Raw genomic sequence first — 27,559 nt, 5'->3', positions numbered from 1 at the left:
CACTCTTTTACAAGAGTTTTTAGAGTTTTTGAGGCCCCTTTCCTTTAAAATTGCTCTTTTTGCCTCACTTTAGTTTTAGAGGCCACCTCTATGCCTTGCTCTTTTTCCGTTCTTTTTGTGATTTTTTGTTTATTTTTCCGCCATTCCAATTTGAGGTTAAGAATGTGTTGGTAGATACTTTTGGTGGATAATTTTGTGCACTTGTATGCACTCATTTGTACTCTAGTACACTAGCACTTGCATTGACCTACCTATGTACCCTTGTGTACCTAGGTTGCATCTTGTAATGCACTCATACTTCCAAGCACCTCTTACCCTTGCATAAAAGTTTTTTCACATCCATACATTCACATGGCACCTTAGGACTTGTCACGTGCATGCCTAACATGGTAGCATATTCTGGTGGTCCATCCTTGACAGCTTCGCCCAGCACTCGTGAGAATGCACGGGGTCTATCGTCTAGGTTTCCTAGAATCCACCTTGTAAAGGAAGGTACTGGCCGTCCCCACAAGGATCAACCTACAAGCTTCGGATCCTAATTTGAAAAACTAAGGTCTTGATACATCATTTAGCTCCATCAAAAGTGTCCCACAAGGGCTTCTTGTCCGAGTGGAGCAATCTTAGTTACCCTTGGTTCATAGAGTACAATGCTTTTTTCCAATAACTAGTTAGGATTCAAGGAACCTTAACGGAGTTCTAGCATAATTGTCACACCTTTCCCCTAAGATAATTACTAATCAAGGTTTTAAGACCTGACCGTAGGTAAGTAAATGCTCAGCTCTACCTAATTTTTCCTAATTAATGTTTCATTCAAATTCTTAAGAGAAGCTCCGAGCTTATCGGGACCACCCATCCATAGGATGGATCCGTTAGGGATCTCGCCCACTTCCTTCCCACAAATGGTTTTCTTTAGTTTCCTAATTACTTATCACATTAAGTTATGTCATATAAAAGTAACTTCCTTAATTAACCCATTATCACAGGTTCCTCTGTGTAATTTTACGGCACAATACAAAGATAGAGAAAACAATCTTTTGGCAAAACATATCTATTTATTATTTCTCAAAGTTAGTTACAATGATTTTTCCCTTCTGCCTACGCAGAAGCTAGACCTCCAATCATTCCAAAATCACTTTTTTCTACGTAGAAGAAAAGAAAACCTCCAATATTTTTGTCCCTTCACTAGTACTGGGGACTCTAGGATCCCATCCTGATTCATGTGAGGGACAGGCAGTTCTTAGGAGCAATCGAGAGATTTATGAATAGAGCCCCCCTTGCACTCCGGCCTCCTCCTATCTAACATACTCCTTTCACCGAGTGACCTCTCACCACCATCAAGGCTAGCCCCAAGCTCCTTGCCATGGTACAAAACAATCCCCCTTGGAAGATTGTTTTGCATCTAGCCATGGGGGAGGCATAGTGTGATCTTTCCTCTTATTATCCTGATTATATATTTACAATCAGATCTAACTCCTACAAGCACAATCAATCTTTTTTGTTCAACCATCAATGCATGCACAAATCAAAAAATAAAACAACAAGTGTTTTGAGCATAAGAAGCAGCCCCACCCAAATTTAAGGTTTGCCTTTTAAGGTTCCACCTTATTCTAAGGGTTTCGCTTCCTGTTTGCAACTATTTTTCGAGATCCCTAAGTTATTTCACGAATTTGATTAATTATGAGAAGTCTTTTTTATCCTTATAAAAAAATTGGTATTTCTACACTAAACGATAATATGGGCATTTATACCTATGGAAGGCAATTCATTCGCTACCCTACCCTAACCCGCAGTTAGAAGGACTTCAAATGCTTTTCCAAGTATGTTTAGACTTTAGAAGATGTATCAAAAAAATCTTATCAATGTCCAACAAGTACTATAGACTTTTGATATTTATTTAATTTTCTAATACTGATAGTTTTAGGGTTGGCGAGTATTTCATAGTTGTTTTTACTTCAACACTCGATATTTTAGGTTAGGTTTTCTCAGTGACTCATATGTGGGTCAACTCATGATATTGATGCTCTCGCTAATATAATCGTTAATATTAACCTAGCATGTGTTTTCAGCAAGAAAATATTTTGTATTTTATTCTACTCATATTCTATGGTTTAATCAACAATGTCTGACCATTTACTGAACTTTCAACGTTATCTAGAAAGATGAATTTTATTTTAGCTATGTCCTAGAGAGCAATGCTGATTTGTTTTTCTGAAAAATTTATTCCAAGAAATGCAAAAATCATAAGTGAAAATTTTCTTTCATCTTTTAGACCTCAAATTATATTATCAGGCACCTAATTTATGCGCATCTCGTATTTATGATCACATGCATCATTAATGAAATAACAATAAATATCACAAAATAAACCATAATTAAGATATTTTATTAATGACATACATATAATCATTTTCCAAGTGAAATAATCTATTCATTGAATAGTTAATTATTATATTACTTAGGTTATTTTTCAAAGCGGCAATTCATATGCATTTTCATTAGAATGCGTTTATAATCATTTAAAGCCAAATGAAGCGATAATCTTATAAAATATTATTTTTTCCAAACTGAGGAGATGTTACCTCTCTCAAGTTTGCTGTAACAGGTGTTTCGCCAATTCCTACCGCATCATTTTCTCCGTCGCTTGCGTTCCTTGCTTCTCTTGCTTCAAATAGGATTTTTGAGTTTCTCCAACCTCACAAAGTTATGGATATTAGGAAAAATTGATTTGTAGTTCATAGACAGTTGATGGTTGTCCAAAAAAAAATTATTAGCATTTCGCTTAGCAATACAGTCATATGGGACGAAGGCGTAGCAGGGGGTAGAGAAAATCAAAATGAGGTAGAAGAGGGGTATTTTTCTCCTTCAAGGCTAAAGCTTTAATGGAAAAGAGAAATAGAGAATTTTTTCCATCATAAGGAGGTCTTTCTTCTTGCTTTCTTTAAAGGGTTGTATTTATAGGCATGAGGGGGAGCGTGTAGTCAATTGATTCATTTGGCTACTTGTCAAGAGCTAATTGAGCTTTGCTAAATATTCATTTTGATTGCCTACTTGTTGGATGGTGGCATGGGGATGATTTTTAAATGCTTTCTCTCTCTCCAGACATAAAAAGGTTATGTATTTTACCCTATTTGTTCAAAAATGTCTTTTTTTCTTTAAAACGACTTCATCTAGTGGTTTTTGGCCAAGTTACCTCATGATTTACCTGGTATATAAAGTCATGTCATACTCTTTTATACTTAACTTACTCAATGGAATGCTCATTCTTACATGTTCTTCATCTACCGATTGAGATTTTTGCAATTTGTATTGAGATTATGAAATCAATGTGATCCTCGATGCATTAAATGGAATCAGGAACGTTTAATCAAATATAGTACGGGAAAATTATGATAAAGCCGTTGTAATATTATTTATGAGGCATCTTTTCTTTTTGTTGGCTGGGAACATTGAGGTGTCTCCTTGTGTTGGATTGGAGAATTGATTTAATGTTAGACTTGATATCAATAAAATTACATGCGGTCACTTATGCGACAGCTGGAGAAGCAATTTTTAAAATGCCCCAAGCCGAATCTGTTTCTTGATATAAAGCGTTGTGGTGGGAATATTACGTCATCTCCTCCTTAGAGAAATCAATATGTCCTCATCTCAAAAAGAATTGGGGAAACTATTTTTCTAGAGCTGTCTCTTCTATCTAGGTGGGATCCTCCTTAGGATAGTCTTTCCACTCAATAAGATACTCTCTAATGGTTCTGTTTCTTAGAGGTTTCTCTTTTATATCTATGATCTTATCAGGATGGAGTTTAAGGGCTCCTTGACTAGGCATTACAATTTGCTGGTCATCAAGAAGATGATCTTGATTTGCCACATAAGCTATCACAGACTAACGTGAAATGCACATGATCATGAAGTTGTAGTTTGTAGGCATTTGAGAACCTTGTATGGTCCACAATACCTTGGACTCAACTTTTTGAACTTTTCTAATGATAGAGAACTCTTCTTTGGGCATACATAGATGAAAACCATGTCTCCCTCTTGGAAGATACACTCTTCTTGTCTCCTGGATCAACATAAGCATTCTGGCAGTCTTTGGTAGCTTAGATGTCTTGTATGATAGTTTTGACCTAATCATCCATGTCTTCTAGCATTTTCTTAGAAGCCTCAACCTTTAGGGTTGGATCATATAAATTCAATGGCATCAAACAATCTTGCCCATACAATGCTTGAAATGGAGTCATTTGAATATTTTGGTGATATGTTGCATTGTAGGAAATTTCTACAAAGGCCAAATATTGTGTCCACCTTGTCGGTTCTCTGGAACAGTATGCTCTCAGTATATCTTCAATGACTTGATTAACTTGCTTTGTTTGGCTATCATTTTGGGGATGGTAAGTTGTGTGAAAGCAAAGCTGGGTTCCAATTACTTCAAATAGGCTTTTCCAGAAATGTGACATAAACAAGGAGTCGTGATCACTAATGATTCGTTTAGCCAGTCCATGAAGCCTAAAGATTTCTTTCACAAATAGTTGTGCAATATATGAAGATTTGTAGTTGGTCTTGACTCAGATAAGATGAGTAACCTTTGTCAACATATCCACAATCACCATGGTTAAATTACTCCTTGAACAGAAGGTAAACCAACTACGAAATCCTTACTGATGATGAACTCCTCTTTCATATGTGGAATATCAAGTAGTTGGAGCTTGTTTGGCATTTTGACACACTTAGCTTTCACCCGTTTGGCAACTTAGGCATTTAGTAACATATCTGAGTACATTGTGCTTTAGTCTTTTCCAATAGTAACCTTTCGTGATTGCATTAAGAGTTTTTCTATAGCCAAGGTGTCCTAAGAACGAGGAGTCGTGGGCTTTCCATAATATCTTCTTTTTTAGCACTTGACTAAGAGGAATGCAAAGCCTTGTCCTGAAATAGACAAGTCTATCATCCATAGTGAAATTTTGGTATTTGATTGTGAGCTTAGGATCAGTGTCGTTAACTAGGATCATTGACCAAAGTAAACTTACTTCCAAGTAGATAGACTCGCCAAAATTTGAAAGCATGGATCATAGCTAACATCTCAACATCATGGGTGACATAATTCCTCTCATGGATTTTCACTTTTCTTGAGGGATAGGCTATTGGATGACCTTGCTACATAAGTACACAACCTAGTGCAAGAGAACTTGCATCTGTTACGACCTCAAACTCTTGATTTAGGTCATATAACTTTAAAATGGATGTTGTTACCAAACTTTTCTTAAGCTGCAAAAAACTAGCTTGCTCAATGGGCGTCCACACAATAGCTGTTTGCTTTTCTAGAAAATCACTGAGAGGTGTAGTTATTAGGGCGTAATGTTTTATGAAAATTCTATACCATCCAGTCATCCCTTAAAAACTTCTCACTTTTGTAACTGTCATTGGAGGTTGCCACTCTCTTGAACATCTCTGGTCTACAGAGATTCCTTTAGTAGATACTATGAATTTGAGATATTCCATTTGTCTTTTGAAAAAGACACACTTCTTTTTCTTTGCATAGAGCTTGTGTGTCCTCATTGTGTCCAACACAATGTGCACTTGCACCTCATGGTCTTCATCTCTCTTGGAGTATGTTAGGATGTCTTAAAAGAAGACTAGGACAAACTCATCAAGATAAGGTAAAAAAAAAGTCTTGTATTTACCTATTAAATGTAGTAGGGGCATTAGCTAGACCAAAATACATTACAGGAAATTCAAGATGACCATATCTAGTATTGAAGGTAATTTTGGGGATATCTTCTTCCTTGATCCTTATTTGGTAATAACCTGATCAGAGATCAATATTGGAAAATATTTTCACCCCTTGCAAACTATCAAGTAGCTTGTCTATTCTTGGGATTGGATACTTATTCTTGATTGTTACCTAGTTTAGACCTCGACAATCAATGCAAAGATGGAGAGTTTCATCTTTTTTCTTTTGAAACCATTTTGGGGCTCCCCATGGCAAATTACTAGATCTCATGTATCCTTGATCGAGTAACTACTTTACTTTCTCTTTCAGCTCAATTTCTTCAGGGATAGATATTTTATATGGACTCTTAACTATTGCAGTGACTCCTGGTTCAAGTCTGATCTTGTGATCGACTTCTCTTTGAGGTGGTAACTAAGTCATCTCTTCTGGGAAGATGTCATCATATTCCTTCAACCAATATGGCTCTCCCTCATCTTGATTATTCTGCTCAATCTTATTTTATTTTATGAGATATACAAGTAATCCCTTTTTTAACCCTTTTATCATGTGAGATGATTTGGCTAGTAACTAACACCATATTGGGGAATATGGGAATTTCCCATAAGTTTGGGACACGTGGTCAAATCTTTGGATTTGTCATAACTTGAACACTATAACTCCAAATTGAGCATTCTATAGCTCAATAGATTCCATTTTTCAAGCGCTTTCCAATGATAGGTCACATCATATGGTTTTGAGAAACTTATGGGCATGTTATCCGGGTGCCACCTTTTTAGTATTTAAAAAATGGAAATTGGGAGATTCCCAAACTCACAAATATTGTGTTAGTTGAATCTTGGGTTTTCCTTCCTCACCTTGGGTCATCACTTTTTCCCCCTTTAGGTTTTGAAAAGTCACCTGGCATTTTTTGCACTGAATATGTGGGTCAATGGGGATTAGCCAGTCCATACCCAATACACATTCGTAGGCCCCTAAATTCATGATTCTAAATCTCATTTTAGAGAGATTGCTTCCCAGGCTAAATGTCACTTTGCAAGTTTATTGAGTAGATAGGATTTCTTTTCCATTGGCAAGTTCCACAAGCAACCTAGATGTAGGTATTATATTATAACTAATTTCTTAGCACACTTTGGTGATATGAACGAGTGTGTGCTTCCACAGTCAATCAGAATTTTATAGAAATTACCCTGATATTCTACTAGTGTTTAAATCACCAAAAGTTGGTGATTTGGGCCTTTCTTATGGAGGATGGCATGAACTGATGCCCTCTCCATATCGGCTTCCATAGTTGGGTTTCCCTATTCTTCAAGCTCTTTAAGAATTATGGTATATGCTTTTCCTTTTGCAATTGAAGCTTGGTTCTAACCTCTGTACTGTCCTTGGTGAGGAATTTGGCTAAGATTTGGACACTTTCTTTTAAAGTGGCCTAGCTCATTACAATGGAAACACCTAGGTACTCTTCAATTACTTCCCATAGGTATGAAGTTTCCAACTGCATTTGTTTAAGCCCCCTTTCCTTAACTAGGTGGATGTTGACCTTGGGCTTGTTTAACATAGCCCTGTGAAGTCCCTTTGTTTTGATTCTAGAGCCTATTATTCCTTGGCTTTGATTGAATCTTACAGATTAGTTGGGTGCATAGATTCAAGGCGTGTTTCAGAGGAGCATTCAATTTGCGACAAAACTTAGAAACCTCCTCTCACAAGCAATAATCATGGAAGGAGGCACATATTTAAGCAGTGAGATAAACTTTGAGTAATATGCCTCTAGGCTCATTCCTACCTGTCTTAAGTTAAAGAACTCATTCATTTTTAGTGTGTGATAAGTTGGTTGCAAATATTGACCATGCACTGCTTCTTTCAAATTTTCCTAAGGTAATAGTTTTCTCAGCAAGTCCTTGGTCTTTACACCATTGTTTCCACGACAGGCATGCTTCACCAGTCAATTTCCACTTGGCAATCATAGCAGGGTTAGCAAGGGTAGTTCCCACAATAGTAAAGTAGTCCTCTATGGTCTCAATTCAAATCTCTACCTCAGCTTCAACGTCTTTGCCCTTGCCCATTGATTTTTGGTGGCTTAACTTGCTTAAGGAGACACTTCTTCTCCTGAATTTCAATCGAACTAGTGATAGTTGTATTACCATGGGTTATCATAAGTTTCACGAATTGGTTTAGCACTTAAACTTTTTAGATTCGTTTCTGCATTAACATATCTTACTAGTTTTGTAAAAAAATGATGGGCTAAAGAGCACAATATTTTTACAAAATCTAGCCACTATTATCTTTATTATCATTACCCATAAGCTATGATTTTTACAAGGGATATTTACAAATGGCATATGTTTACAAGTAGAGATACATTAGCATTGATATATGTTATGTATAAATTCCAAAATAGGATATCATTATATCTTTATTTTTTAGGGATGGATATAAGTTACATTCATGTAGAAGAAAGTATGCCAATTGTTGTTTATGTCCAAAAACCTATACTGTGGAAATGGCAAATCTAGAAAACCATGGATACGGTAATCTTGATACTTGTGATGGCCTTGGATTATAATCATGTTGGATGGGATTACCTTCAAAACCTTGTCATAGATATAACAGTCTAGACGTATCTATCAACCACCGCTGGTCATCATAAGTGGATTCCTTTTGGATAGAAAAAAGATAAAGGCCTCAACCACTATTAAATTTTCCATCATTCAAGGTATTTCAAATTAGTCTGCATGTTGAAAAATCGACTGGCCTCAATGTAACAATAACGCTCATCCCAAAACCATCTTCTTTTGCAATTCACAGGGGATGGATCGTATCGGCAATCGAGTATCCTCATCATTTCTCTTCTCTACTTGTCATCCATGGACTGTAGGGTAGATGTGTATATTTTTCAAAAAACAAGGAATTGGTTCTATGCCTCATTATTCTACCAAAGTTTGTCCCTTAACAATTAGAAGGTTGATTATTACTTAGAACAATTGGTCTTAAAAACCATAGATATTTCCAATTTCAATTATGCTTTGATACCACGTGTCAAGTACATGCCATAACTTTGCAAAATTGAGAAAAAAATATTTTGGCAAAAGATATTTTTTTATTATTTTGCAAAGTTATTTACAATGATTTTTCGCTTCTGCCTATGTAGAAGATAGACCTCCATTCACTAGAAAATCCCTTATGTCTATGTAGAAGAAAAGAAACCCTCCAAGATTTTCGTCCCTTCACTAATACGGAGTGTTGAGAGAGAGAGAGTACGAGAGAGATACACAAGACATGCTCCCAAAGAATGATTCATATTGATGTAGAGTTAGTATATATAGGTAAGACCCAAGTCAAGTGAGATATGATATATATAGTTGTAACATCCCCACTCAAACAAAGGTCTATGGCTGCGAGTGAAAAAACCCTTGGGGAGAACAAGGGAAAAACCTGAGCCCCTACACATATCTACGATACAAAAATGATTTACTATAAAGTTTTCTTGAATACAATGATACATGCCTCAATCAGTGAGACAAGAACTTGGAGCAATACCAAGTTCATGTCTTAATGAGCTAAAGCGAGCTTCACTAAGAGCTTTTGTGAAGATGTCTGCAACCATTTGATCACTGGGACAATGCTCCACCATAATGGAACCTTTCTTGACTTCATGTCGAACATAATGATAATGAATAGCAATATGGTTTGATTTACTATGTTGTATATAGTCTTTAGTAAGACTAATAGCACTTTGGTTATCGCATCGAAGAGGTGTACTAGATGATGAAGGATGTCCCAAATCTGCAAGTAGTTGTCGAAGCCAAACTAGCTCGCGAGTTGCTAATGATGCAGCAACATATTCGGCTTCAGTTGTAGAAACCGCAACACATCGTTGTTTCTTGCTGGACCAAGAAACCAAACATCCATTTACAAATAAACAATTCCCACTTGCAGATCGCATGGATAAGTGTGAACTTGCCCAATCAGCGTCTGTATATCCAATAAGGTCAAGAGAAGTTGAAGAAGATAAAGAAGAATCCTCTCGACGACGATAAATAAGACCAAATTCCTTAGTACCCTTGAGGTACTTAAGAATACGTTTTTCAGCACTCCAATGAGTAGTGGAAGGGGAAGAAAGATACTGTCCCAAAAAGTTAGCTGCAAATAAAATATTTGGTCTTGTGTTTAAACCAATAAATTGAAGACAACCAACAAGATTAGCAAAAGGTTGATGAATGGCTGATTCTTCATTGCGTGTTGTAGATGTACCCTTGGTAGAGCTTGAAAGAATGGGAGTGTTAGCAGAGTGCGCATTTATCAACCCAAACATCTTAACAATATCATTAATAAACTTTATCTGGCGAAGAAGAAGAATGCCTTGTTGTCAGTGTCGTTGAACTTGAATACCCAAACAAGAATGTATCTCACCAAGATCCACCATTTCAAATGCAGTCGATAAAAGCTTCTTCATAGCATCCAAGAAAGCAATATTATTTGACACAAGAATAGTATCATCAACATATAGAGCAAGAATAATAAAATATTTGTCCTCCCTTTTGATGTAAAGATTTGGGTCAGCAAAACATGTAACAAAACCTTTAGATGTGAGGAACTGATCAATCTTAATATACCAAGCACGAGAGGCTTGCTTCAATCCATATAATGCACGATGAAGCTGACATACAAGATGCTCCTTTCCTGCAATCATAAAACCTTCAGGTTGCTCCATATAGATTTCTTCTTCAAGATCTCCATTGAGAAAAGCCGTTTTAACATCCATTTGGTGAATTTCTAGATCAAATAGTGTTGCAAAAGCCAAAATCATACGAACAGTTGTGGAGCGCACAACAGGAGAAAATGTTTCTTGATAATCTACTCCTGCAATCTGTGAGTAACCTTTTGCAACAAATCGCGCTTTGAACTTATCAAACGAGCCATCAGCTTTGGTCTTGGTTTTATAAACCCATTTACATTTGATAGGAACACGATTTGGGGGGAGTTCAGTAAGAATCCATGTACCTTTGGAGATTAAAGAATCGTACTCAGCTTGCATAGCTTCTTGCCATTGATCCCTTTGAGACGAATTGATAGCTTCCATATATGATATTGGATCCTCTTGGACAGACATAGCATCATCAAAGACATCATATTCAATAGAATAGAATCCATGCTCTATCTCAATAGGAAGATCAACATATATCTCCAAATTTTCATCAATCTTCTTTGGAGGTGAAGGAGGTTTATGATCATCAGAATTAGTAGAATCACAAAGCAAGTAAGGAAATGCACTAAGTAAAGATTGTGTATCATCTGAAACATGTGACGACCATGTGCCACCCATAGTCTTCTCATCAAATATAGCATCACGACTAATGATAACCTTTTGAGAAGAAGGATCATAAAATTTGTAACCTTTGGAATGATCTGAATAACCAAGAAAAATAACCTTCAAACCTGGAGGATCCAACTTATGTCGAGTGTCCTTGGGCACATGAATATAAGCAATGCAGCCAAATGTGCGAAAGTGAGAGACTGAAGGTGTCTTCCCTGTCCAAATTGTTATAGGAATTTTACCAGCAGGTGCAGTAGTTGGAAGATGATTTTGAATAAAAACAGCTGTTAGAAGTGCTTCAGTCCAAAACTTTCGAGACAAACCAGAGTGTATAAGCATGCAACGTATAGCATTAAGAATCGTGCGATTTTTGCGCTCAGCAACACCATTTTGCTGAGGAGAATAAGGAACTGTAAACTCATGATGAATACCTTGATCCTTACAGAAGTCATCAAATAGATTGGATACATATTCACCGTCGTTGTCACTGCGAAGCGTCTTTATAGAGAATCCAGTTTGAAGCTCCACCCTTATCTTGTATTGTTTAAATATAGATAAAGCCTCAGACTTATGTCGAAGAAGATAGACATGTGTGTACCGTGAGAAATCATCAATGAAAGTTATAAAATATCGATATTGAGACTTTGAGGCAGGAAAAGGACCGCAAATATCGGTATGACCCAAATCCAAGAGAGCACAGGAATGTGATGAAGTAGAAGTGTGGAAAGGGGAATGATGGTGTTTTCCAAGTGCACAGTACTCACATATTCCCATACGTGGATGAGATTTAAGATCCATACCTTGCACAAGACCATGACGATGAAGATCAAGAATTTTGGCAAAATCGGAGTGTGCAAATCGTTGATGCCATAATTTGCAATCTGCATCTCCAGGGGCAGTAACAACATTTGCAACTGTATCATTCAATGATAGCTCAAATAGATTACCATGTCGAGGAGCCATTGCTATAGTATGCCCGTCTTTCTCTATACAACATTGATTATGATCAAAGCCAACAAACAAACCAAGATCAACTAGACGAGCAACAGAAAGAAGATTTCTTTGCAAATGTGGAACATGAAGAACTCCTCTTAATATTCTAGTGGATGAAACAATCCCCAGATATAAATCACCCACTCCTTTGACTTGACAAGTCGTATCATCCGCAAGGTAAACAAACTTCTTGACAGGAAGAGAATGATAATTGTGAAGCCACTGCGATTGGTATGTCATGTTTCCAGTGGCACCTGAATCAACGATGAATAGAGAACCATCATGAACATGAAGTACCTTTTCTGGAGAGATATCATAATGGACGAAATTGAGCTCCTGATGAGTATGATCATCATCAGTTGTAGTTTGTTGAACAATATAAGATGGAGAACATTCTTCATCATATCTGCGTTTATAATAATGACGAGATGGATGATCTGTATGTGCACAATAATCACAAGGAGGAAAATTTTTGGACGAGCGAGGTTGCTTTGTAGTAACTCCATGCTCCTCATCATATTGACGTGCCCAGCAATCAGAAGCCACATGACCTTTCTTATCACAATAAGAACAATGTTTGTTAGGATAAGCAAGACGAGAAGATTTACTACCTGGATTAGGGTGTCCACCCTGTTGAAAACGTGAAGTAGGACGCTTGCGAGCAACAAAAGGAGCATCAAAATCCCTTTATTCCCGAGTGACCAAAACAGCATCAGATTTTTCCAAATGATGCTCATGATATTGAGAATATTCAATAAGAGATATACATGCTTTGTCAAAGTGGATATCATCCTTGTTAGACAAAATAGTGATGATATTGTCATATAAAGGATCTTTGATGGTATGAAGAAGTTGAGTAACAATCTGATTTTTAGCAACAGGAGCGCCGGCAGCACCAAGCTGATTGATAATGTCTTTAAAAGCCTCGATATGAGAGTGCATAGAGGTACAACCTTATATTGAAGATTCTTCAAACAAGTTTGGAGATATAAAATTTCGGTGATTGATTTCTTCTCAAATGTTGAGATAAGATACTCCCAAATAGCATGAGAGGTTTCCAAATGAAAGACATCCAACATAAGTGAGTCAGGAACTGCAGACAATATATAACGACGAGCCGCTTTGTCATGACGAATCCAATCAGTATGATCAATTTTCCATTGTTCAAATAATGGACCATCAGTAATCACAAAATTGTTATTCATCACATCAATAGGTTGAACTGGGAAAGACAAGTCGCCCAAAACAATATCAAATAATTCGTCACCTTCAAGAATTAGCATCATCTTTGCTTTCCACCCAGGAAAGCCTTATCCTTGGAAGAAGGGAACCGAACGTTGGCTAGACGGATATCCGTTAACAATTACGCAATTGGCCATGCCTGTATGTCGAGAGAAAACAAATAAGATGAGATCGCAGAATCTGCAAACCATGATCAAGACGAGCGTAGTTGAGACGCATGACAATCAAAATAGGGATATGCACGTAAGAACGACGAAAAGGATTGAGTGACTAAAAAGAAAGCCCGAAATAGAGAGACGTAACGTGCAAGACGAGATGACGCATATAAGAAAAGTGCTATTTCGATCGAGCAAAGAACGTGAACGATAATAAAACATAGCTAAAAATAGCAAGATGTTTGCTTGTCGTAATCAACATCATTAACGAAGACGAGTGATTAATAAACTGTAATTGGGGATTAACAAACTTTAATTAGAAATACAGTTTTAAATAAAGAATCACAGATTTGAGCAGAATTGTTGTCTTGAATCCTGAACTGTCATAACTTTTGATCCAGAACTCCAATTGACAAGCGGTTTTAACAAGATTCGAGAGCACGACGAGAGCTACGCATCTAGACCTGGTTTTGTTTTTAAAGAAAAAAATTAACTAATACTTATAATTTGAATAAGTTCATGTATCAAATCATCACTTGTGCAAAGAATTCAATCAAGTATAAACAATGAAACAACTTATCTTCCTTATTGTTGCTACGCATCCATAGCTCTGATACCATGTTGAGAGAGAGAGAGAGTACGAGAGAGATACACAAGACATGCTCCCAAAGAATGATTCATATTGATGTAGAGTTAGTATATATAGGTGAGACCCAAGTCAAGTGAGAGATGATATATATAGTTGTAACATGGAGGACTCCACGATCCCATCCTAATCTGTGTGAGGGTCAGGTAATTCCTAGGAGCCATCAAGAGATTTAAAACCAGAGCCCCCTTAGCACTTGCACCTCCTCTTGCCTAACGGATTCCTCATTGAGTGACCTCTCGCCTTCGGGGCCACCCCAAAGCTCCTCGCAAAAGTACAAAACAATCCCCCTTGGAAAACCGTTCAACATCTAGTCATGGGGGAGGCATAACACGATCTTTCCTCTTATTATCTTGATTATATATTTACAATCAGATCTAACTGCTGCAAGCACAATCAATCTTTCCTATGCAGCCATCAATGCGTGCAAAAATCAAAAAAGAAAATAGTAGCAAGTTTTTTTAGCATAGGAAGCATCCCCACCAAAATTTAAGGCTTCTCTTTTAAGGTTCCACCTTATTCTTAGAGTTTCGCTTCCTACTTACAACTCTTTTTCGAGATCCACAAGTTATTTTGCAAATCTAATTAACTATGAGAAGTTTATTTTATCCTTATGAAAAATTTGGTATCTTTTCCCTAAAAGATAATATATGCATTTATGCCTATGGCATGCAATTCATGCATTGCCCTGCCTTAACATGCACTTAGCAGGATTTCAAATACTTTTCCAAGTCTATTTGGACTTTAGAACTTCTATCGAAAAATTCTTATCCATGTCCAACAAGTCCTACAGACTTTCAATATTTATTTGATTTCTTGATACTGATAGTTTTAAGATTTTCGAGTATTTCATAGTTGTTTTCACTTCAACACTCTAAATATTTTTTGTTAGGTTTTCTCGCTAACTTGTACATGAGTCAACTCATAATATTGATTCTCTCGCTAATATAATCATTAGTTAACATTGTATATGTTTTCAGTTAAAGATAATAATTTTTATTTTATTCTACTTATATTCTATGGTTTAATTAATTATGTCTCACCATTTCAAACTTTCAATGTTATTTAGAAAGATGAATTCTCTTTTAGCTATGTCCTAAGTGCGATCTCAGTGCAATGCTGATTGTTTTTCTAAAAACTTTATTCCAGGCAATGCAAAAATCATAAATGCAATGTTTCTTTCATCTTTCAAACATCGAATTATATTTTCACGCATCTAGTATATATTTTCTTATGTAATTTTCTATTAATACATTGATTATTTTGTGATATTATCTCAATGATTTTCTATAAATTATTATAAAATTAATATATATCTATTTATCATTAGAAAAATGAAATAGAGATAGTCACTTTCAAAGAAAAATTATAAAATATTCCCTTTCTTAACATCGTCTACCATTTTTCTGTTATTATGATCACATGCGTCATTAATGAAATAACAATAAATATCATGAAAGAAATCGTCATTATGATATTTTCTTAATGATAGACATACAAATTTTTTCCAAGTGAAAGAGTCTTTTCACTGAATAGTTAATTATTATATTACTTAGGTTATTTTCCTAAGCAGTAGTTTATATGCATTCACTACAACAAAAAGGCTCCATAGATGGGCTTGTAGACACAATATTTAAACTGTGTTAAGAAATGTCGGGCGCGTTTATTATGGCGTCTACTGCTGTGTCTAAAATTCCGCGTCTAAAAGCGCGCTTATAGTGAGAGTTACACACCCATATAGATGCGCATATAGACGCATGTATTGACGCACTATGTAAATATATAATCATATTTCTAAAAAAGTGGATATATTCATATTGTGCATCTATACACGCGTGTATTTGCGCGTCTAAAAAAGTGTTTACTCTGTAAGTTTTTTATGAGAATAGACGCGCTTTTATCCTGCAATTTAGATGCACTGATAGCTTCACTCTCATGCCATTTGCTAATGTGACATTAAACCGAGCGGTCTCAATAGGTGGGTTTTTCCAAGTCTGAAGTACTGCGTAGCTCAGCACACTAACCCCAGCTCCCATGTCTACGATCCCCTTTCAGATCTTGTTGCCTAGGGCTACGATCAGTAATACTGCACGCATCTCGGTGCCTTCCCAAAAAGCATTAATGTGCAAGGATTTTGGCACAGAGTGCAGCATTAGACTTGGTATTTGTGTTTCTGCATCATGGTCATGTAGATCAGCAGCTTGTTCGTGTGACCCCTCAACCCACTACTTCAAGTCTTTCCATAGGGTGGGATGATGCTTAAGCAGGTCTCCCAGGATTAATGTCACTAGCGTAGTAAGGAGGTCGTTGGTTGATTGTCTCTATGAAAAAAAAACTAGAGAGCATGTGGCTTGCTCTTTGGTTTTTTTCCCCCCATCAGCATCAAATTGTATACTTAGGGAAAACAGAGAAAGATTATTTCAAAGATTTTTGTACTGAAAACAAAACAATGTATGCAGAACACGAAATTTCATATATATAGATGAAACATTTTTACATGATGAGTTCTACTGCTTGTGACCTCAAGCATGGTCATGGTCGCAAGCACTAGCTAAAAGTAATACATATCAAAAATGAAAACTACAAGCCAAGGGGAGCCATGCATGCATGGGGCTCCTCTACATCTCCTCAGAAGAGGCATCATCGTTGCTACCACCACCGTTGCCTGTGTCGTTACCGCTGCCGCTGCCGTTGCCACCACCGCTACTGCTAGACCCCCCTTCGCTATCCTCAACTGCATCTGGGTTCGCCTACATAAAGGATTAAGGTATATAAATACCATTACAAACAATAAATTAGAGTTACCTATACTTTTCATGTAAAAAATAAAGCATACCTCTTCTGGTTGTGGAATCCTCATGGCACAATTATATTGCTCCTCCATGATGAGTCCCTCCTCGTAGAAATGCTGCCAAAGTGGACGCCCGATTATGACCTCGATGGTAGCCTACCTCTCTAGGAGTAGGCATCCTACCAATGATATGATACTACAAAACAATTTGAACATACAACATATTAGAACACACTACATAATGAAGTGAAACAAACTACAAAATTTAATTTAAAAAAAGAAATCAAATAATACTTACAAACTCAGCCTCCCATGACTCCCTGCCACCCAATCCATAATGCGACGATCCCATGGTTGCCATCTGGATACATCGCGCCTCTGCATGCTGGCGATTTTTCATTTTCTCTACTGCTCTCTTCTTGGCCTCTTTCCACTCCCTGCGGTGGCAATTGGGTGGTTGGCCATATCCAGGGCGCCCCTGCTCTTGTCTCTACAGTGACTCCTTGGCGCACGTCATAAGGTGAGACCTCTTGTTATGAAGCACGTCTCTCACCTTTGACCATCCCCAATCATCTGAGAATCGTGAATTCTCAAGATTAGGGTACCTTCTATGTACTGCCCGCAGCACCTCTTGTCACAAACCATTTTTTTGGTGCTTGAAGGGAATCATGCAATCTTTGTATGTGGCATGCACGACACTCCTCGAGTAGGCTATCACTTCCCTCCCCTCAGAGTCATGCAAGATACCACCAACATCTCATTTCCCGGTGAGGGTGATCGAGAGCCACCTCCTAGGAAACCCCCACAAAGCCCTCAACCTCCTCGTCCTCCTACACGACTCTCCCTCCTTCCTCGACGGGCACTACCCTCTACCTCACTTGATTCATGTGCTTCTGCAGATGCATGTGCTTCGGCCGATCCATGTACTTCAGCTGATCCCTGTGCATCAGCTGATCTATGTGTATGCATAGTGTGTGGAGTATCTGTTAGTAGAGGTGTACCAAGGTTTGGTATGGCAAGGTTTGGTGTTTGTGCGGCAATGCTAGGTAAAGATATGATAAGTGTCCCAGACATCACACTGAAAACCTCCTCTGCAATGGGAGGGTGACCAATATAATTGGTCATCTCCCCCATGAATTGCTCCTTGTTTGGAAAATCTCCAAAAAAGCTACTAACACCTCTAGAAAACTTCGCTAAGGTGTTTTTCATGCGTTCCAACTCAGGATCAGTGCTCGAAGATTCAGAATTCCACATCTACATAAGAAAAATCATATTACCCTGTGCAAATAAAACATATTACATGCTGCGTCTATATCTGCGTCTCTGTGTGTGTCTAACAGCGTATCTATTTCCGCATCTATACCTGCGTCTACACTGTCATCTAGACGCGTTGACAGACGCACACTGTCGGACCATTTTTTTCAAACTTGGTTTAAAAGCGTGCAAACAAACCTCCATAGATGACAGTCTATAGCATGTAAAGAGAGAGAGAGAGAGAGAGAGAGAGACAAACAGACAGAAAGCAAACAAGATTGAGAGAGAGAAGAAGAACTCACCTTCTTTGCTTGTTCCGATGGGTGGCGGCTAGGTTGCAAGCTCCTTGTCCTCCTTCTCCCTTCCCTTGGTAAGTTGCTTCAATCTTCTTCTCTTCCTTGTTGTTTGGCTCTTGTTCTTTACTCTTTGGCTCTTCCTTCCTCCTATCATCTTTTTACTCTTATTTCCTTCCCTCATTGTCTTCATGAAGTGATAGATAGACATGATTAGTGATGTCGAGCTCGAACTACAGAAAACACGCAAAAAACGCAGGAAAGCACTGGTTTGAATTTTTTTTAAATTTTTTTTAATATTTGCGTAGCGTGTCTGTAAGTGCATGTTATTGCATGTGTATATACGCAGATAAGACATATTACACGCGCTGATAGACGCGTAGTTACAATTAAACTGATTAGATGATAGCTTTTGGTTGTTTTTGGATTAACATGACATGACTTTCCTAGTCTTTCAATATAAAAATGTTTGCCTCCATGTTGTAAGTATCAATGCATGCATTTAGGGAATATGACATATATACCAAATGAAATCACATTTGTTCTTATGATCTAGGTGTAATTATGTCATCATCTTCTACTAGTATGGGACATGCTGAGTCAATAAACAGTACATCCTCCAGTGAGGATGAGACATTGCGTCTTCACAACCGAGACGCTTGGCTACGGCAAAAAATCAAATGTATGTGTGATCGTTGTTGAGGATGTTTTTTTTTAGCACGTCGAATCACAATGTCACACCTCAGCATGTACGGAGAGTGGGATCAAGAAAAAGACCCAAAAAATTTTATTGCTTTATTTGCACAAATATTATTGATCTATGTTGTGTCTTCACCATTAAAAAAAACCTCCTTTTTTTAATTGAGTAGGATGCAGTACCACATCCTCAAATGGTCCCTCCAGGGCGTCGAGAGGCTGCAAAGCATCGACACAAGGAGGTAGAGTCCTCAAGAAGAGTAGAGACTGATGACGACGATAGCAGCCCTCTTCAATTGCCCCATCAAGTTTTGAAGGAAGAGATTTTGGGCAACATGGTGCATGGTTTATTTTCCCATGAGGTTCGGGAGGAGGGCGCCACTAGAGAGATAAATGACCCGCTACACATAGCGTCAAAAACTCCATTGTACGAAGGTTGCACCTACTCCGTTCTACATGCATCTCTCGAGATACTAAACTTACAAACCATTTATGGATGGAGTAATGCTAGCTTGAATGCATTATTGAAGTATGTATCATTTGATATTAATTCATAAATGCTTCTAGACAATATTCGATTCGCGATTTGTTAACTCTGTTTGCACAATATATGCAAGTTATTGTCACAAATACTTCCAAATGGAAATAAATTACCAACTAGAAGGGAGCAAGCAAGGCATTTCCTGACATCTCTTGGAGGTCTCGATTACATTAAAATCCATGCATGTGTCAATGATTGCATCTTGTTTCGTGGGGATCATGCATCTGCATGACAGTGTCCTATTTGTGGTGAACCAAGATACAACCAGGAGATGAAATCAATGGATGTGTCTTGTAAGGTTTTGCAATATTTTTCTATTATTCCATGTATTCAACTTATGTTTAAGTGTGAATCTATTGCAAGACTCATGTCATGGCATGCTACTCACCATTCAAGCGATGGAAAGTGGAGAATTTCTTTAGACACACCAGCTTGGCAACACAGATAATTTGTGGCCTACTTTCAAAGAAGACCCCAAAAATTTGATATTTGGTCTAGGATTAGATGGAATAAATCCATTTGGCATCAAAAGCACCTCATATAGTGTATGGCCAGTGGTATTGGTGAACTATAATATCTTTCCATCCATGGCAATAAAAAAAGGACATGTAATGTTGTCCCTTTTGATTCTTGGAAAACACAAAGTAAAAAACATGGACGTTTACTTAGAGCCTCAAATCGAGGAGCTAGAAATGCTATGGAGAGGTACTAAGGTACTAAGGTGCAAGACTTCACTTCAAAGGGCATATTGTTGTGGACCATGCATGACTTTCCAAGCTATGGATAGTGTTCAGGTAGTTGCGTACTCTATTTTATTCATTCTTACCCTTAATCAAATATATGTCATCATTAACCCACTTGTTTTTACAGGTTTAATGACATTAGGATATCATGCATGTCCAATTTGTGGTCCCTCTCTGGTTTCTTCTACATCGACACGCTTGAAGAAGGTTATCTATGACAATCATCATTGTTTTCTTCCTATTGACCACCCCAAATATGCACCCCCCACTAATGGAAGAACTCCACAATCTCTGACACCTCAAGATTGGAAGGACGCTTGGACACATGCCAATAATCATCCTCCACTTGGCATGAGTCGGTAACTAGTTTACTTCTTTTGTTTGTCTTTAAAGTACACTCCATTATGAGAATAAGAAATAATATACTGTTTGTGCCTTATATTCTCTATATTTTTTCGTCTCCTATATTGGACTGGAAATCAAGATCAATCACCTGTTGGACCCCATGCATATATTCAAGAATGTTGCCTCTACATTATGGGATCACTTAATGGCGGCTCCTGATTCTGTCAATGTAAGGGAGGATTTATGTAGCATTGGACGTATGAGACCAGCTTGGCCATGCATCGGACCCAGAGGAAAGATCCAGTTACCAAGTGCACCTTGGATGTTGTCAAAGACCGAAGAAAAGATGGTGAAGCAGCAGATATGTATTTTTTGAACTCCCACAGGATATATGAGATGCCTCAAGGGAGCCTTCATAAAGAAAAAGAAAAGAGGTGTGGAGCAACTATCCGGTTTAAAGTCTCACGATTGGCACAAATTGATTCAGGTAAGGATTTTCATAGCCATAAATATATTAATTAGTGGAGTAACTATGTAGACTAATTAACAATGTATGAATATTTACACACAGTTCATCCTTTCTACTAGCATATCCCATTGTGTTTCAAAATATGTGTGTGATATCATTTACAAGATGGGTGAGCTCACGAGGTATGTATACTTTATACTTATTTTTTAGTTTACATATTACGTACATCACATAGTAAACCCGCTTGAATTTATGGACAAAACTAATCATCATTCTCACATGTTGGTAGATTTGTGAGTTTGAAGGAAATCGATCCAAATACGTTGCAAGAGGCTCGAGTATTCTCCATTGAGGTGGTTTGTTTGGTGGGGGAAATTTTTCCCCACTCCATTTTGACTACTCAATTACACTTACTTGTACATCTGATTGATGAGATCACAATTTGTGGGGTAGTTTATGCAAGGTGGATGTTTTTTCTAGAGCACTTTATGAAAACCCTAAAAGATTTTGTAAGGCAAAATGCACGGCCCGAGAGAAGCATGGTTGAGGGTTGGTTAGTGCAATCATCCCTTGTACAAATCTTTGAATATTTTACTAAAGTGGACTCCTCTTTACCACGACTATGGAAAGATGATGAAGATTTTAGGATGACCTCTATAATACCTCAAGGAAAAGGAAGGAGCAAAGTGTTAATGAAAGAGGAACTTCGTAAGTTAAATGTATTTTGTGTGCTTAACAGCGAAGTAATGAGTAAATGGGTGACAATATATAAAGAAGCAAGGGCAAGAAGAGTAAGCGAAAGGCAAGCATTGCATGCTAGACATGGATGTAATATCCCATATCCAGAATATTTAAGCGCGCTTCCATGTCATATTGATATAGATTGGCTACATGAAGAAATAGAGAATATGGAAAAACAGGAGGCGATGGATATATCGCAAGAGGAGTGGGAATACGCACGAGGTTGCTTATCAAAGGTGAGACATACTTATAATTACATTATCTTTAGTTATATATGATATAGTAATTTCACATGTTTCATCTTTAACTAAATCATTAATATGATCTCAACAATGTACTACTAGTGCACATTGTTCAATGCTATTTGGTGTGAAGGCAAACATTTTCGAACTCAACGTATAGATGATAAGAGAAATACCCAGGATTGTGGTATCCTTGCAAACTTCCACAATACCAATGGCACCATGGAAGGTTATTGTGGCTTGATCAAAGATATTTTGAAGCTTGACTTTAGGCAATTTTTTATATATGTGCTAGATGTGAAGTGGTTTAAAGAAGTAGTAACAACGGGTGAGCATTGCACAATTAGACGTCATCCAAGTCGTTTTGTAGTGATTGACTCTACAAAATTTCACCAAGGCAAGAATGACACATTCGTACTACCTCAACAATGCGAGCAGGTATATTAGAAGCTATTTATTTATATATATATTACTTCTTGATACATTCTCAAAATACAATAAATATCTAAGTTGTTAATTACTTTTTTTAAAAAAAAGATGCAGGTTGTGTATCACCCAATGGTAAACAATAACCGATGGTGGTACGTCATCCCCATATCTAATCGTTCAAAACCAATATATGGCAATGCCACCAACATAGAGATAGTTGATGGCAATCCAACAATCAATGATGATGTACATGATGATGCCATGATCAATTATATACATGATGTAGTGCAAGATGATCCCCGCGAGGATGTTCAAGGAAGTGCAGAAGAGGATAATAATATGGTTGCAGATGATGATGAAGAAATTGAGCATAGCAATACATCTGACAGTGGGATAGACTTATTTGTTTCATTGCTTATTGGTAACATAGACCTAGAGGTAGATAGTCTAGCAAGGGTCAATCTCATTGAAGATGAGATTGATCATTCATTGTAGCATATATAATTAGCTTTGAATGATTGGATGTATATTGTAATACTCAGAAAGAAGTAAAGTTGGTAATGTATTCAAACAAATACTAGCTGTTAAGATGTTTGGTCATATTTAGGGACTTTATGAGAAATAAAAAATATGTGCGTTTATTTTTACATCTATAAGCGCATTTATAAACACGGGTATATAGACGCGTTTTGTATACTAGCGTGAATAGACGCGCTGGTACACGCGCTTATAAACGCGCCCGCTATTTCACATGTACAGTGCGTGTCTATAGGGCCTTTCTCTTCTAGTGATTTTCATTAGAATGTGTTTATAATTGTTTAAAGCCAAATAAAGTGATAAGATTATAAAATATTAGTTTTTTTCCAAACTGATGAGATGTTACCTCTCGTAGGTTTGCTGTAAGAGGGGTTTCACCGATTCCTAGCGTCTCATTTGTTCCATCAACAGTGTTCCTTGCTTCCCTTACTTCAAATATGCTTTTGGAATTTCTACCTCCTCGCAGAGGCATGGATGTCAGGGAAAATTGACGTGGTAGTTATGTTGAGATATCGAGCTCCACTCGTGATATGCCAGGGTGACTGTTGTGCATTTATGTCACCGACTTATTAGTTGCAGATGCGGTTGGTACACCGCCCATGAATAATAGCTAGATGACAGCTATCCTTATCTACTCTAGTTTGTGGTTCAGTTAGTATGCCACCTTAGTTAGTTGAGTTTGGTTTGAGACCCATATATAGGGTTCTTCTATTTCTTTGTAAGAGAGTTCTTTTTGGATTACACAACTAAGAAGAGGAAAACTGTTTTCAGCCTCCACCTTTGTGTGTATTCCCCCATTGTGCAAGTGAGAGAGCTAAAAGTGAGACTCCTTCCTTCTCTCCCAAAATCTTGACATGGTATCAGAGCCTTGTTCGTGGTAAGGAGCTTAAGAAAGCAAACCAAGTTCATGGTGTTCTGGTAAGAGGACCAGTGTTGCTTTCATTTTTCTGTTTTGGGAGCAAGTCTGTACAAGTAGCACAGCCGAAAAGTGCAAGAGTGCATTGTCTCAGATTGAGACGCCCTTCGCGGTATAGCAAGAGGGCAGTATATGCTGCGCGGCAAGGCTTTAGCCCTGGTTGCTTTGTTTTTTTTATTTGAGGCCATTTCGGGGCCTGTTTTGGAGGTGGAATTTTTCTGCACGCACTCAAGAAAAGGCCCTGTTTTATGCTGTGCGATCACAGTTCTACAGGTCGGTGAAAAGTTACCGTAGAAATTGCATCTTATACCTATGCCCAAAGACATTGGGAGTTACAGAATCATCCTTATTACTTGTTGATGCAAAATCATCACTAGGAAGTGACTGTGTGGTCAAATATCACTTTCGTTAGTTTTGCAGATTTGCCCTTGTGAGGCTGAAGCTGTGTTTTTTACAGTGACATAATTTTTTGCAGTGTTCTATAATGGCATCTAATTCTCTTTCACATATTGTCACTGAAAAGCTTGACAAGAACAACTTCCAAGCATGGAAGTTTAGAATGACGAATTTCCTTATAGAAAAATGATATTGGGAATTTGTTGCAGGAAATGAAGAAGAACTAGTTCTTCCTGATGTTCCCAATCAACAGCAAATGCAAGAATTTAAAGGATGGCATGAGAGAGCCAGAAAAGTTATGCACTGGCTGTCTATCAGTATTTCAGACTCTATGATTGTGCATATTCAGGACGCAAGTACGCCAAAGGAGGCATGGATACTTTGTCAAAAATGTATAGCACAAATACGCAAGCCAGGAAAATGTAGCTCAAGCAAAAGTTGCACAATGTGCAAAGAGAAAGTATAAGCATCAATGACTACCACATGAAGGTGAAGAAGATTACAGATGCACTTGCTTCCATTGGGTCGCCAGTGGAAGATCATGATTTAGTTTTCGTGACCTTGAATGATCTAGGAAAGGATTATGAACAGTTCTGAACATCCATTTCCGTCCGTGAAAGATTTCCTAATTTTGAGGAGTTGATTACTCTTCTAATTTCTGAGGAGCAGAGAAATGGTGATGTATCTTCTTCAAGAGGAACTTCAAAAGAAGCTGTCTTCTACTCAAATGCTGGAAGAGGTAGAGGCAAAGGTAGAGGAGGCCGATCTGGAAGCCCTGGTAGAAATCAGAATATGCAACAAACTCAAGAAAACTAGTCCTATGGAGGAGGACGTGGTATATCTAGAGGCAGGGGGAGCCAAAGAGGTCGTGGTGGATGGCAAAGAGGCCAAAATCCAAACAATAATGTTGAATGCTACTACTGTGGTAAAATGGGTCATATGGCTAAAGACTGCTATAAAAAGCAGAATGACATCATGAATGGAAAATTGCAATAAGGGAATTATGCATCTTCTAGTAGGCAGGGTGATGACAGAAATCAGCATTTGTTTATGGTGCAGCACATGAACAATTCTGTGACAAGTGCAGAAGAAAGCAACGAAGTGTGGTATGTTGACTCTGGTGCATCAAACCACATGACATGTCATGTAGAATGAATGCAGGATGCAAGAAAAATGGAAAAACCAGGATTCGTGGAGACTGGTGATGATACTGCACATCCTATTGTGCAAATAGAAAAATTTCCTTTGTCTATGCAGGATGGGAAAAATAAATACCTGTCAGATGTATTTCATGTCCCAAATATCACCAAGAATCTGGTTTTTGTCAGTCAAATAGTTGAGCAAGGCTTGCAGGTCAGATTTAATCCTCATGGATGCTTTGTTGAGGATATGAAAAATAAAGGTTGCTTGATAGCAAAAGGAAAGAAGAAGGGCAGAATGCTTACGTTGGATGCATACATGTTTGAATTAAGTGCAACAATGTTTGCACATGGGACCGGTGTAGTTGCAGATATTGATATCTGGCATAAACGCATTGGTCATGTTAATGTACAACGACTTAAATCAATGGAGGTCCAAAATATTGTTGCAGGATTGCCTAAATTCAAGGTTGCAGAAATGCATAAGGTATGTGAAGCCTATCAATTTGGAAAACAGGCAAGAAAACCATTTCCTAGACATGTTCAAGAGAGTAAGAAGCCATTGGAATTAATCCACTCTAATGTGTGGACTACTAAAGCTATATCTATTGGAGGCTGTCATTATTTTGTCACTTTTATTGATGACTATAGCAGAAAATTTTGGGTGTATTTTATGAAAAAGAAAAGTGAAGTGTTTGGGCATTTCAAAACTCTGAAAGCTATGGTTGAAAAAGAAACACGCATGCAATTAAAATGCCTAAGGTCAAATGGAGGGGGAGAGTACCTCTCAAATGAGTTTCAAGGTTCTTGCAAGAGCATGGTATAAAGCAGCAATATTCATGCAGTCATACCCCACAACAAAATGGAATTGCAGAAAGGAAAAATAGGAATATTGGAGAGGTATCTCGTGCCATGCTCAACGAAAAAGACTTGCCATATTTTTACTTGGCTGAAGCAGTTGCTACAGCAGTCTACATAATGAACAGCACTCCCACTACAGCAATACATGGGATGACTCCAGAGGAGAGGTATACTGGTAGGAAACTAGATATTTCTCATTTGAAAATTTTTGGTTGCATTGCCTATGTTTATGTGCCAGATGAGTTGAGATCCAAGTTGAATCCAAAAACTGAGAAGTGCATCTTTATTGGCTACTCTCTGCAGCACAAAGGGTATAGATGCTATAACCCTTCTACTCATAAGTTTACAGTGAGCAGCGATGTTGTTTTTGAGATGAGTAGCTGGTATAAACCAGTAAATGTGATTGATGATGTAGATGCATAAAATGGTAATGCTGCACAGATTTCACAACAGTAGTCACAAAATATTAGTGGACCTGGAGTGTCCTCTAACAGTGGTTCACATTCTTCGCCATGGACAAGGAGATTGAGATAAGGAGAATCTCCTCAAAACAATGCAGATAGTGGTATGCAGGTTTTACGAAAAGGAAAAGAGAAGGTAGATCAGCCCATGTTTGATGTGAATGCAGGTCACTCTTATGTGGATGGTGATTCCAATGGCTCAGAACAGAGCATTGATGATGAGTTGGGTATTCCTTCTATTGTTACACCTGGAGTAACGAAGACCAGGGATGTTTTGAGAGCACCTGGAAGTGAGCCTTCTTTGCGCAGGTCTACTAGAGCTAGGTATCATGTGGATAGACTAAAATATGATGGATTTACAGCTATTCACTATGCCTATATAGTCAAAGTGATACAGGAACCAGAACCCACTTCTTTTGAGCAAGCCATGGGAAAAGAAAAATGGGAGAAAGCCATGGAAGAAGAAATGGATGCTTTGGAAGCAAATGCTACATGGGAATTGGTACCTTTGCCTAAAGATAGGAATGCAATTGGTTGTAAGTGTGTTTATAAGGTGAAGCACAATGGAGATGGTTCTGTGAATAGATACAAGGCGAGATTAGTAGTCAAGGGGTATGCACAAACATATGGCAT

The 27,559-nt window shown here is 37.8% G+C and overlaps 1 protein-coding gene across 1 annotated transcript; it reads left to right on the top strand.

Moving 5' to 3' along the window:
- The first annotated feature begins 386 nt into the window (after positions 1-386).
- On the top strand, positions 387-23,111 carry LOC148040712 (uncharacterized). Its single transcript, XM_087664803.1, has 4 exons — positions 387-463; positions 21,494-22,181; positions 22,290-22,625; positions 22,731-23,111. Exons 1-4 carry the CDS (start codon positions 387-389, stop codon positions 23,109-23,111), a joined length of 1,482 nt encoding a protein of 493 aa, XP_087520929.1.
- The last annotated feature ends 4,448 nt before the right edge of the window (positions 23,112-27,559 follow it).

Source organism: Lygodium microphyllum, chromosome 2, assembly GCF_053477565.2.
Source record: "Lygodium microphyllum isolate KBCC chromosome 2, Lygodium_microphyllum_v1.1.10, whole genome shotgun sequence".
Taxonomy (NCBI): domain Eukaryota; kingdom Viridiplantae; phylum Streptophyta; class Polypodiopsida; order Schizaeales; family Lygodiaceae; genus Lygodium; species Lygodium microphyllum.
The sequence above is the reverse complement of the archived record's forward strand: the minus strand, read 5'-3'. Positions and strand labels throughout refer to the sequence as shown.